The 13,621-nt window shown below is 36.8% G+C and overlaps 1 protein-coding gene across 4 annotated transcripts in view; it reads left to right on the top strand.

Annotated features, from left to right (window-relative positions):
- Positions 1–13,621, top strand: part of Agtpbp1 (ATP/GTP binding carboxypeptidase 1) — a 176,994-nt gene that overhangs the window by 37,027 nt on the left and 126,346 nt on the right. For all 4 annotated transcript variants that reach the window (XM_048331509.1, XM_048331495.1, XM_048331502.1 and 1 more), the window contains 2 exons: positions 7,637–7,704; positions 11,414–11,477. In XM_048331509.1, the coding sequence (XP_048187466.1) occupies positions 7,637–7,704; positions 11,414–11,477 (132 nt within the window). The remainder of the gene's footprint in view (positions 1–7,636; positions 7,705–11,413; positions 11,478–13,621) is intronic.

Here is a 13,621-nt window from a genome sequence, read left to right as displayed (position 1 = left end):
AGTTTTCTAAACAGTTCTAAAATTGAAAGCTATTTCTTCCTTTTTTTAATGGTAAGAAAACTTGGCGGAGCTTTATTGAGTAAGCAAAGAAGCGGACAAAAAGCAGAAAAGCAGAGACACTTAACAGAGTGTTGGTATTCTAGAGGAGGTACACTTGAAAGCTATTTTTTTTTGTGAGTGTGTGTGTATGTGTCTGTCTGTGTTGGCCTGTGTTTATTAGTCCCCTCCACCCCACACCTTTTTAGCCTTTTTTTATTGTCAAAATGATGTACAGAGGGGTTACAGTTACGTCCTTAAGGTAGTGAATACATATACATTTCTTGTCATACTTGTTACCCCCTTCCTCATTTTTCTCCTGCCTTCCCTCCCTCCAAGCACTCCCTTGCTTTCATCATTTTTTTTTAACCTTCCCCATGATGGACATTGTCATTCTAGTCTACAGTGCTTATGAACTCGATGATTTATTAACAAAACAATTCCTTCCAGGTTGGGTGATATATACATTTCTTTCCTTTTGCTTAGTGTAATCTGTTCCTTCTTTTTTTTTTCTCATTTTTCCCCTCCTCCCTGCTGCCCTTGAGTTGCTTAGTTTGCTCTCATCAATGTCCATTGCATCTGTTGGGCCCTCTCTACTGTATTTTTTTTCACCCGTTTTCCACTTATTCTATGCCCTCTTCCTAGCTTTCCTCAGATGTGCTTGTGTATACACTGTATATTAGGTAAAGAATATAGGGTCCTCTAAATACTATAAAACTAATTAAGAAGAAGTCCTTTGCTTCCTTGTCTTTGGAGTTCTTTTCAGTCTGGATATTAATTTATGTACATAAGAATTAGTGTTTGGGTTTTAGTTTTTGGTGACTTTCTCCCAAGACTGCCTTTTTTTGGTCTTTCTGTAGTAAATTGGTATCTTGTGTCCTGTTTTCTTTCTCATGTCTCTTTGTTATTTATTTCTAACACCCACATATCAGGGAGACCATGTGACATTAGTTTCTCTGTTCTTGGCTTGTCTCACTCAATATGACTTGTTCTAGTCCTGTCCCATTTCCCTGCAAATTGAAAGCTATTTCTTTATAGCAGGGTACGGCAGACTTTCCTCTGAAAAGCCTGAGGGTACTTACTATAGGAAATATGAGCCAGACAATACCTGTCACATCTCTTCATCTGTGCCTTGTGGAACAAAAGCAGCCATAGTTTATATATACATGAATATGCAGGTCTGAGTTACTACAAACTTTATTTGAACACTGAAAAAAGCATAGTATGTATATTTACTGTTTATGTGTGAAACTATATGAATTATATTTTTGTTTGTTTGTTTTTTTTCTAGTCCTGGGGCTTGAACTCAGGGCCTGAGCACTGTCCCTGTCTTCTTTTTTCTCAAGGCTAGTACTCTACCACTTGAGCCACAGTGCCACTTCTGGCTCTTTTCTATATATATGGTGCTAAGGAATTGAACCCAGGGCTTCCTGTATGCAGGGCAAGCACTCTACCACTAGGCCATATCCACAGCCCCTGTATGAATTATCTTGGAGGTTTAAATTTTGTATGGAAATTTCTTTGGTTCATATACCTATAGATATATTCCATTTTGTACAAAATGAATCATTTATAAAGAAGGAAGCACACCAAGTTGTTAGAAATGTCATACTAAAGGCTAAGCATGGAAGGGAGTGAGATATGCTTATTTTTCTTTTTCTCATTTAATATTCTTTAATAAAACATACATTAGTTTCAGAAGGGAGGGTTTCACTTTGTCCTTTCCATACATGTATACAACCTTACCCCCTCTATAACTCCCTTTTTCATCCCCTTTTCTTTTTTTGTCTGTCATGGGTATTGAACTCAGAGCCTGGGTGCTGTTCCTGAGCCTTTGTCCTTAATGCTACCCTCTACCACTTTGAGCTACAATGCCACTTCAGGTTTTCTGGTGGTTAATTAGAGATAAGAGCATCATGGAGTTCCCTGCTGAGATTGGCTTTGTACTTGATCATCAGATCTCAGCCTCTTGAGTACCTAGGATTGTAGGTCTGGGCCACCAGTGCCCAGCTCTATCCTTCAATTCTTTTTTTTTTTTTTTTTTTTTTGCCAGTCCTGGGCCTTGGACTTAGGGCCTGAGCACTGTCCCTGGCTTCTTCCCGCTCAAGGCTAGCACTCTGCCACTTGAGCCACAGCGCCGCTTCTGGCCGTTTTCTGTATATGTGGTGCTGGGGAATCGAACCTAGGGCCTCGTGTATCCGAGGCAGGCACTCTTGCCACTAGGCTATATCCCCAGCCCCTATCCTTCAATTCTTAAAATAATTTCAGCTAATTTCATTGTTCTAGTTTTCTATTTGCAAACAAAACTACTTAGACCATATTCATCCTCATTACCCTGCCTTGTTCAAACTCTTCCTGCTGATACACCCCTACCCTATAAAAAAGAGCCTGTTGTACTTTCCTGTGAGATAAATTTACTCTTTCATACAGCTTGTGTTGTTCTAAGGATATATTGCTTATTTGTAAAACAAGCCAGGTCCATGCTTGTAATTCTAGCTACTTAGGATGCTGAGATCTGAGGATTTGGGTTCAAAACAAGCCCAGGCAGGAAAGTCATGAGACTTTTTAATCACCAAAAAATGGTGAAAGTGGAGCTGTGGCTCTGTGGTAGCCTTGAGCAAAAGAAGGCATATATCAGCTATTTAGTAATATTACATCTAACCCTGAACATTCATCATTCCCTACTTCATATCCTACTCTATTCTCATCTTTTTTATATTTTTGACAATTTTGCCACATTGCTTCCTCCAGGAAGTGTTTAGAGATTTTATTTTTGGTACAACAACAATACAACAACAACGAATTGGTGAATTTATTCATTAGAGATCAGGGATGTTGCTAAGCATTATGTGGTATATAGGAGGTTATTCGAGTATGTTAGCTGTGCTTGAGGTTGAGAAAACTTGGTTAAACATATGTTAGTTTTATTATCTTTTAAAAGAACTAACTTCTGATTTCACTGATTTTTCTCTTTTTCTAGTTCATTGGTCTTCTTATATATTACTTGCTAATATCTGTTTAGATTTCAAGTTGAGCTTGTTTTTCCATTTTGTTACAGAAATTAGGTTATTGGCTTTGAGACCTTTCTTTTCTAAGAATTTTCAGTACCTAGAAATAAAAATATTTATAGATCTCTCCATAATCACTGGTGTAAGTACATTTTATGAATTTTGACATGTTGCATTTTTGTTATTTTGCACTTTAAGATATGTTCTAATTTCCCTTTTTTTTCTTTGACCTGTGACTTGTTTAGGTTATTTTCTCAGTATTTCAGGATTTCCTATGTTTTTTGTTTATTTCTAAGTTAATTCCATTGTAGCTGAGAATTTACTTTGTATGATTTCAATTCTTTTGAATTTATTGTAACTTATAACTTCTATATGTTTTCTTCTAAAGAATGCTGCATGTACACTTGAAAAGAATGTATATTCTGCTGTTGTTGGGTGGAGTGTTCTATTGATGTCATTTAAGTCAACTTGGTTGATAAGTATTCATATCTTCTATACCCTGTCTAGGTGCTCTATTATCAAGAGTTGAGTATTGAAATCTCTCATCTGTTATTGTTGAACTGTATATTCTCTCTTAGTTTTGATAGGACTTAGTTCATTTATTTTGAGAGTCTGTTAGATATGTATACTCCTAAGAGTTGTTTTATCTTCTGGATGGTTTGACTTCAATTATATCCCTTTTGGGTTCTGGCAAAATTTTCAGACTTAACAGTGTTTTTCCTGACTTATAAGGTAGACACGCTAGCAGTTTTATTATTATTCTTTGCATATTATAGCATTATCCGTCTTTTTACTTAGAACTTGTTCATTTTTAAAAATTTAAAGTGTTTCTTAAAGATAACATAATTTATTGTACTTTAAACTTAATGTATATACTGATATAACAGAATTTTCATCTGCCATTCTTCTATTTTCTATTTTAAAATTTTTCTTTAAGTATGAACTTATGACTTGGTGCTTCCTAGGGAAATATCCTATCACTTGAGTTGTGCCTCCAGTCTGCCATTTGTATTTCACACCTTTTACATTTTTCCTTTCATTTTTTTTACTGCATTTTTGTGTGTTGACATTCTTAACTTCTGACAATTTTAGTATTTTTCTAATGGTTTCCATAGAGATTAAGATGTTGCCTTTCATTATAGTCTAATTCTAGTAAAATATTGAGACTTTCTTCTAATATGGTTCCATAGCACTAGGTGTTTGAATTATCCATATTAATATTGAAGTCCAAGATCATGATGGAATCTGGAGTAGAAAACTTAGTGTTACACCTAGTTTGCACTTAGTATGAAACCTAAGCACAATGGTGTTAGTAAGAAAAGGGTGTTGGAGGTTATACTACTATGTTCAAAAGAAGATAGAGTTCCCTCACTCCATGGAGGGGAAAATTAATGGCTTATTAGTAATGAGTAACTTTATCTTCTGAAGTTATTATATGCAATCTTTTTTTTTTTTTTTGCCAGTCCTAGGGCTTGATCTCAGGACTTGGGCACTGTCCCTGAGCTTCTTTTAGCTAAGGCTAGCACTCTACTACTTGAGCTACAGTGCCACTTCTGGCTTTTTCTGTTTGTTGTGCTGAGGAATCGAATCCAGGGCTTCATAAATGCTATGCAAACACTCTACCACCAAGCCAGCCTATTTTATACAATCGTACTTAAAAATGGTTTGCCTTTATTAAATCACTGGTCTTTAAAATAACACATCAGGATATAGTGGATCTTTGAAATAATATTTTGTTTTCTTTTAGGAGTTTATTGTTTTTGTGGAGGCACCTGGGCTAAGTAGAGGGTAAAGGGTAGGTTAGGTTGTCAGTGGACTCACACTTAAAAAAAGAGAAATTTAATTTCCCAACATAAGCAAGTACTCTCTTTTATAGGAAAGCAAATTTGTCATTTTTCTAAGCATTATCAGTATGGCAGCAGGGAGTAGAGATTACCAGTATTTTACAGATTATTAATTTTCTTTTTTTGAGACTGGGTCTCACTTTGTAGTTTAGGCTAGCCTTGAATTTAGTAGGTAGCCCAAATTGGCCTCGAATTAGTTAATCATTCTGCCACAGCCTCCAGAGTGCTGGGATTATAGGTATGATCAGCTATAGATCTTCATATCACTTGTGAGAATATCTGTTGTGAAAATTGTCAGGTTTCTGTAAGTTTAAAAATTGAATGTGTTACTACAATACAACCCTTGGAACTTCACTGGAGTACTTACTAGATTAAAAGTGAATTGTTTTCTACTTTTTAAATCTTAACATGTGAACTGAATGACATTGTTGTCTCACATTAAAAGAATATGTGGGGGCTGGGAATATGGCCTAGTGGCAAGAGTGCTTGCCCCGAATGCATGAAGCCCTGGGTTCGATCCTCAGTACCACATACTGGTATTGGAACTAGGAAATTGAAAGGGAATACCAAAATTGAGAGACACAGGGTAAAAAAAGACAAACAACTGCAAAAGCAATACTTGCAAAACTGTTTGGTGTAAGTGAACTGAACACCTCAGGAGGGGAAAGGGTAAGGGGGAGGGGGGAGGGGGGTATGAGGGACAAGGTAACAAACAGTACAAGAAATGTATCCAATGCCTATCATATGAAACTGTAACCTCTCTGTACATCAGTTTGATAATAAAAATTTGAAAAAAAAATAAAACGGCCAGAAGTGGCACTGTTGTGGCTCAAGTGGCAGAGTGCTAGCCTTGAGCAAAAAGAAGCCAGGGACAGTGCTCCGGCCTGGAGTTCAAGCCCCAGGACTGGGGAAAAAAAAAAAAAAAAGAATATGTGGTATTAGTATTCAGGTGTGAAAAAGTTGAGGCAGGGTACCAAATCACTTGTATAGTATTCTGCTAAAAGAATTCTTCCCCCCCCCCCCCCCGCCCCAGTCCTGGGGCTTAGAACTCAGGGCCTGAGCACTGTCACTGGCTTCTTTTTACTCAAGGCTAGCACTCTGCCACTTGAGCCACAGCGCCACTTCTGGCCATTTTCTATATATGTGGTGCTGGGGAATTGAACCCAGGGCTTCATGTATACGAGGCAAGCACTCTTGCCACTAGGCCATATTCCCAGCCCTAAAAGAATTCTTGTTACTCTTTACACAAGACATTACATTATTGAAAAGACCCTAATCTTTAGAGTCTAAAACACTTGGGTCTTCTGGTCTGTTTTATTCATTCACTTAGTAACTTTGTATAGATTCTCTCTCTCTCTCTCTCTCTCTCTCTCTCTCTCTCTCTCTCTCTCTCTCTCTCTCTCTCCTCCCTCCCTCCCTCCCTCCCTCCCTCCCTCCCTCCCTCTCTCTCTCTCCCTCCCTCCCTCCCTCCCTCCCTCTCCCTCTCTCTCCCTCTCTCCGTCTCTCTTCCTCTCTCCGTCTCTCTTCCTCTCTCTCCTTCTCTCTCCCTCTCTCTCCCTCCCCCCCCCCCTTTTTTTTTAGGTGACAGTCCTGGGGCTTAACAAGGCCTGGATGCTATCCCTGAGTTGTTTTTTTTTGCTCAATGCTAGCGAGTGTTTTTTTTTACTTGAGCCACAGCTCCACTTCTTTTTTTGGCGGGGGGGGGGGGGGAGAGTATTTAATTGGAGATAAGAGTTTTACAGGGATTTTCCTTCTTGATGTAGCATGAACCACAGTCCTCAGATCTTAGCCTCCTGAGTAGCTAGGATTATAGGTATGAGCCACTGGTACCCAGCTAAACTCAAATTCTTTTTTTTGCCAGTCCTGGGCCTTCAACTCAGGGCTTGAGCACTGTCCCTGGCTTCTTTTTGCTCAAGGCTAGCACCCTGCCACTTGAGCCACAGTGCCATTTCTGGCCATTTTCTATGTGGTGCTGGGGAATTGAACCCAGGGCTTCATGTATACGAGGCAAGCACTCTTGCCACTAGGCCATATATATTCCCAGCCCCTAAACTCAAATTCTTGATGAAGGAAAAGAGTCTTGGTCTTAAAGCAAGGCATTAATGAAATAATGTAGGTAAAGTAGAGGAAATAATAAATAGCACATTTTAAGTAATAAATGTTAATAAATGTTAAGTTCATAAATGCTACCTTATCTAATTTTGCTCTCATGAATCAAAGGAGAATTGTGAGAAAATCTAGGAACTTTTAAATAACAAATATTTATATTATACAGTTTTTCCCTTCCCAGTAACAGGAATGATATTTCAGTGATCTTGTCTTCAAGTTCCTCCTTAGCTTTGTTCATTTTTTTTATGCGATTCAGAGTTTTGATGTATGTTAAATATAATCATAACATCTGGAAACAGTGTTAGGCTTTTGCTTTCACTCATTTAACGAACTATTTTCTAGTTCTGTTCATAAAAATAATGATGCTTACCATTATAACTCCTATCTACTCGTACTAATGTTGACTTTAAGATTTTGAATGGATTATCAGGGACTCTCTTACTCCATTATAATAGAAGCTGAGAAGAAATACATTGAAGGTATTATTGACTGAAATTTGGAATTAGATCCATAGAATAGGATTACTAACAACATTATGCATTGTAAATACATATATGTGCCTATAAATGTATCTACATATTTGTATATGTATATCTGTATATCTGTATAGATTTAAAGATGTTGCCTTCTGTGTTTCAGAAAAAACAAGGAAAGAAATGACAGCAAAAGGTTCTACAGGAATGGAAGTCCTGCTGTCAACATTAGAGGTAAATTATTCAGAGCCTTTAGTTATTCAGCTATTAATAGGAAACAATACTGAAGGATGCACAAACAAGACACAAATTATAAATATTTTCCTTAGAAATAAAAATGAATGAAAGAAAACTTGTTTTATGTTTTAAATTATTTGGAATGGTAGTATAGATATTTTGTTATTTAATCTTCTAAATGTATTATAACCTTAGCATGCCATTCTGATTGGTAGTAAAAAAAATTAAAACATTATCTGGAAGTCTGTCTTTAGCTTAACATAGTTAATATTGGGTGTTTCATCAGTGGCATTGTTAGTTGATCTACTCATGATTTATTTACTTCATTTATAGTTTGAGTAAATTATTATGGTAATTGAATTTCTGTATAGGTATAAATTAAATTTTTTTAGTAGACTAGCAGAATCCAGTGGAATGTATGAAATCAGAATTCCATATTTTCTGTATTGTTAACAGTGAATGAGTTTGTGTTCTTTAATAGGAAGTGTTTACATGATGAAAAGGGATTAATTTTTCCTACATTGGCCTGCCAGTTTAGAGTATGAGCAATATAGTTATTAGCAGTTTTGTTTCTAAAATCCAGATTGGGAAAAATGGCAGAAATATGGACCAATAAGTATGAAGTAACTAAATCTGTTTATTATCAGAAGTCTTTATATAAAGCTTTAGTAATTAAAATAGTTTAGAAATTATATATAATGTAATTAAATTATAAAATCCAAAAATATATCGACATGATTAGAGGAATTTAGTATTATGTGATGAAGGTGGCTTTTCAGATCAGTAAGGAAACAAGGAGTTAATAAGTGGTGCTGGGACAAATGATAGCCATCTGGAAAAGCAAATGTGAAATTCTTAGTTTCTGTGTCCACCAAAGTAAGTTCCATATCAAGCAAAGATAAAAACCTGGGCAAGGTGCTGGTGGCTCACCCCTGTATCCTAGCTACTCAGGAGGCTGAGATCTGAGTATTGCAGTTTGTAGACAGCCAGTGTAGGAAACTCCACGAGACTCCCCTCCAGTTAACCACTCAAAAAGGTCAGAAGTGGTGCTGTGTGGTAGAGCACTCAAGGACAATGCCAAGGTTCTAGAGTTTAAGCCCCTGGACTGGACACATACACACACACACACACACACACACATCATAATATTAGAGGAATCAAAGAGATTTTTAAATTTATAACAAAAGGGTTTTTATTAATATAAAATAGAAACTATAAAACCCATCATAGATACTTGGGAAACTGAGTTAAAATATTTATAGAATTTATTTTTATTTTTTTAGGTGGGGCAGACGAATTTGAAATCAGAACCCTGTGCTTATTGTTAGGCAGATGTTCTACCCCCATCTTTTAGTGTTCACTGTTTTTTGAGGGTGGTCTTACATTAAAAAAAAGAAAAATCTATGCTGGCCTGGACTGTAATGCTTCTGTTTATACATCCTGTATAGCTGGAAAACGAGTCATATGTCACTATGCCCATTAATATTGAGAATAGGTCAAGTGGAATTTTTTCATAGGCTGCCTGAGCTCCTTCTAATCTTAGCCTCCTAAATAGGATTACAGCCATGACCACCATCTCTGGTTTAATTTCTTTGTCATAATAAAGCACTGTTACAAATTGACCAGGGGAAAAATTAAAGAACTGGTAATTTTTCACTTTTTAGGTTATACTCTGGATATTAGGAAATTGTTATTTTTCTATATCACTGATTGGGGTGTAAATTATTCTCAAGGAGACAGCTGTTAATATCAAAATAAATAAATGCTTTTGTCCTTTAACCAATTCTGGAAATTTAGTTCATGTACATATATTTTCACATAATAATTCATGTATTTAGTTATTAGTCATAATCTTTTAATAAACATTTAATAAACTATTTTATAGAATTTTAATAAAATTCTAAAGCAGTCTAAATATCCCATGGTTAAGGTGATTATACATAGCAAATAGAATAGCCATGTAATGGAAGTTATCCTATAGCACTTAAAAAGAATGAAGAGAAGGGACTAGGTATATTGGCTTATACTTAGGAAGTGAGATTGAGGCCAGCTTGGGCCAAATGTTAGTGAGCTCTACGTCAACAGTAAGCTGGCTGTGTTGATTCTGCATGTAGTCCTAAATATGTGGGATATATAGGAGGAAGGATTTCAGTTTAAGGCTGTCCCAGGCAAATAATTAGCCCAATATTCTATCTGAAAATAACTGAAACAAAAATTAGATGGGAATATGACTTAATGGTAGATTGTTTGCTAATGCTTACCTAGGAAGCTCTATGCTCTGAGTTCAATCCTTAGTACTGCCAAAAAAACAGGTAAACTCTTTATTGATAAGTATAATGCTAAGGTGTCAAATATTGTTTGTACAGCAGTACTTTTTGGGGGAGAAGTCTATATACATGCGTGCACATATGGATTTGTCTTACATATATTTTGGTAGGATACAGAAGAAGCTTGTAACATCATTGCTTTCTGAGATTGAAGCTAGGGAACTGAGAAGTCATCATATGGTATACACCCAGTAGTGCCTTTTGTTTTTCTTTTTGTTTCTGTGTGAGACCATATTGCCCAGACTAGTCTTAAGTGATACTTTACTCTCAGCCTCCTGAGTAGCTTAGCTAACTGGAGAAATGGGAATGTATCATCATTTCTGGTTACTAGTTCCTTTTACATTTTGATTCATTTACTTAACTTTTTAAAATAATTGTTCCTACAGGGATGATGTACAGAGGAATTATGTAATGAGCACATGGACAGTGTCACCTTTTCCCTCCTTCTCTCCCAGTTTGTCTACCCACAAGTTATATAGCTCATTTTCAACATAGTTTCTATTGAGTACCACTACTACATTTGTTTCCCCCTATATCCCTCCATTTTTATGTCCCCCTCAAAGGCAGAAAAACGAATAAACAAGACAAAAAAGAAAAAAAGAACCATTTGCTTCTATTTCTTGGCTCATTTCAATAAATATTATTTTATATGGTCAGAGGCACAGAGGCATTTCATCTTTGTGTTCCTCCCCTAAGAGTGAATGCCTAGAGGCCTGTATAATTTATCATGTATTTTAGATCTAGGTTCTACATAAGAGAGAAAGCATTTGCTGTTTGCCTCTTTGAGCTTGACTCACTTCTACACATGATTTGTTCTAGGTTCATCCATTTCCCTGCAAATGACATAATATTATTCTTTCTAATGGTTGTGTAAAATTTTATTATTTATAGGTACCACTCATCTATTGTAGGACATGTAGGCTATTTTTGTAGCTTGGCTATTGTGTTAATGCAGTAATGAACTTGGATGTGCAAGAGTCTTTATGGTATCATGGCGTGTAATATCGTGGGGAGATAGATGCCCAGGAGTGGTATGGCTGGGTCATAGGGAAGAGGCTTTTTCAGGAATTCCAGACTGCTGATGAAAATGGCTGCACTAGTTTTGATTCATTTACTTTTATTATCTATTTGGTAGCAAGACCAGGAATTCAAATACAGATTAAATTTTCATAAATGATATTAATAAAATAGTAGCTCGAAATGAAGATAATAAAGTAGTAAGAGAATAAAAAGGGAAAGGCAAGAGAATAAAGGAAATGTAAAATACTTGTTCCTAGGAAAAATTGGAAAAGCCATTTGTAAAATACAAGTAATTTCCAACATGTATAAAAATTGGAAGTCACAAGTTTTGAATTTTAACAAAACATCGTCTATTTCAGAACACAAAAGATCTTCAGACTACACTTAATATCTTGTGCATTCTTCTTGAACTGGTATCAGCTGGTGAGTTTTTTTTCTTTTGGTCTAATTTCTGTTTGTAAAGCTTGATTAATTGTGTATTATATGTACTTTATTTGGAATTTTCCAGATAGAAGTTATTCTGAGTTGTAGAATTTGACAACTGAAATGTCCTAGTCTTGTTGCTTGTAACTAAAGGAGAAAATTTATTAGAGAAGAAACATAGTAGAGAAAGAGCATGTGGCTTGGACATGCCATGGGAAGAGAGCACTTCAGTCTATCTTAGCTATTTTTTGCCATCTTTGAGATTGATCTGGAGGCAAGGTATGTGAAGGTAGTTAAAACAGTCCAAGTGATACAGAGGTGAATGCAGGTAGCCTGACAGTTTATTGTCTCAGGATTGGTCAAGTGGGGCCTTATTAAAATAAAATATTTATGGTCTGGCCCTTTTTGGATTCTTGATAGCTGTAAAGGGACTGTAGGAGAGATTGGTTCAGGAGCATAAATTTCCTCCTCTGGAACAGTCTTTGGGGTAATCACTGCCCCAAGGGTTGCAGAGGTTTACTGATTACATTTGACCTCTAGGCCATAGTTTCACAGGCCTGAGTAGATAATTTAAATATCTTTTGTGCTAAAACTGTTTGTTAACCATCTTAGGATTGAAGCCTGTGACTAATCCTTAGGTCACTTTATGTCACTTTATGACATTTTATGGCCTCTAATAACATACAGTAGTATTTTCTCCTATCTTATTTTCCCCTAACTGCTGTCAGGCAAAAGAGGTGACTTGTTAGGGTTGTGAGATGATGTGGGGAGTCAGGGTACTCTGCAGAGGATTTATCTAGGGGTCCTTGGTAGAGGTTGTCTGAAACTTTTATTGGTGGAGTCATTTTATTATTGTCTACATTTTGATGGATTCTAGTAAAAAAGAAAGTTAGTTAAAACATTAACGAGTCCACTGGGAGGAGGTGTATGTGAGTGAGTTCTGTGGATCTATCAAAATGAGGGCTGAAAGAAAGGTGAAGAGCTGGGCACCAGTGGCTCATGCTTGTAATCCTAGCTACTCAGGAGGCTGAGGTCTAAGGATCATGGTTCAAAGCTGGCCCAGGCAGCCAAGTCCATGAGATTCTTACCTCCAATAAACCACTCAAAAATCAGAAGTGGTGCTGTGGCTCAAGGTGGTAGAGGGCTAGCCTTGAGCAAAAGAGCTCAGGGACAGCATCCAGGCTCTGAGTTCAAGCCCCATGACAGATAGAAAAAAAAAGCATGAACTTTCTGTCTAGTTGCAAGGTGGACAGGCATGGACATCAGACAGTCATGCCTTTGAACTATTTTTTAAAAAAATTTCTTGGCTTAAAAAATAATTGTTCTTGTTTTGACATGGTCCTGGCACTTGAACTCAGGTCCTGAGTGCTGTCCCTGAGCTTCTTTGGTCAAGGCTAGCACTTTACTACTTGAGCCAATGCTCCATTTCCAGGTTTTTAGGATAGTTACTTGGAGATAGGAGTCTCACAGGTTTTCCTACTCAGACTAGCTTTGAAATGCAATGCTCAGATCTCAGCCTCCTCAGTAGCTAGGAGGCCACTGATGCCTGACTTTAGCTTTACTCTTGAAAGGGCAAGCACAAGTGACTCCATTTGGAATCTGACCACATTCCTTCTATTAAAAAATCTCCCTAGCAGTCTCCATATGCCTCTCTTTGCTCAGATAAGCTTTGTCCTAGTAGGTCTTTCCTTGTTCTGGGATGAGATGCCCCAGTTGATCTGATCTCACATCGGAGGGCTTGACGGACAGATCAGTTGGGAGACCCAGGAAGACCCTTTTTGGACAAATTTAATGATAGGGTTTGATATAAGTAGCTCCTGAGCAGGACTTACATAGAATTCATGAAGTTTGAATAAATCGAACTGAACTTGACAAGTACTTGTGTCATTTAAGATGGGCCTAACTGTACATGCTATAGAGGAGGATCAAATTTGTAGTGACCTAAAAATAAGAATAGCCATGGTAAAAATTTTTGAAACTGTTAGTAATTAGTTAAACAATCTAGTTAATTTGATTGCATACAGGGCCACTGAGCTTTAATACAGACATAAGCCAGTAATGGGGCGGAGGTTATCACTAATTACAGGGCACTTGTTTAGTATAGTGTCAGCTTTGCATTCTTTGTAAGAAGGTTTGTATCTTTG

Source organism: Perognathus longimembris, chromosome 1 (assembly GCF_023159225.1).
Source record: "Perognathus longimembris pacificus isolate PPM17 chromosome 1, ASM2315922v1, whole genome shotgun sequence".
Lineage (NCBI taxonomy): Eukaryota > Metazoa > Chordata > Mammalia > Rodentia > Heteromyidae > Perognathus > Perognathus longimembris.
This window is presented reverse-complemented; position numbering and strand designations above follow the sequence as displayed.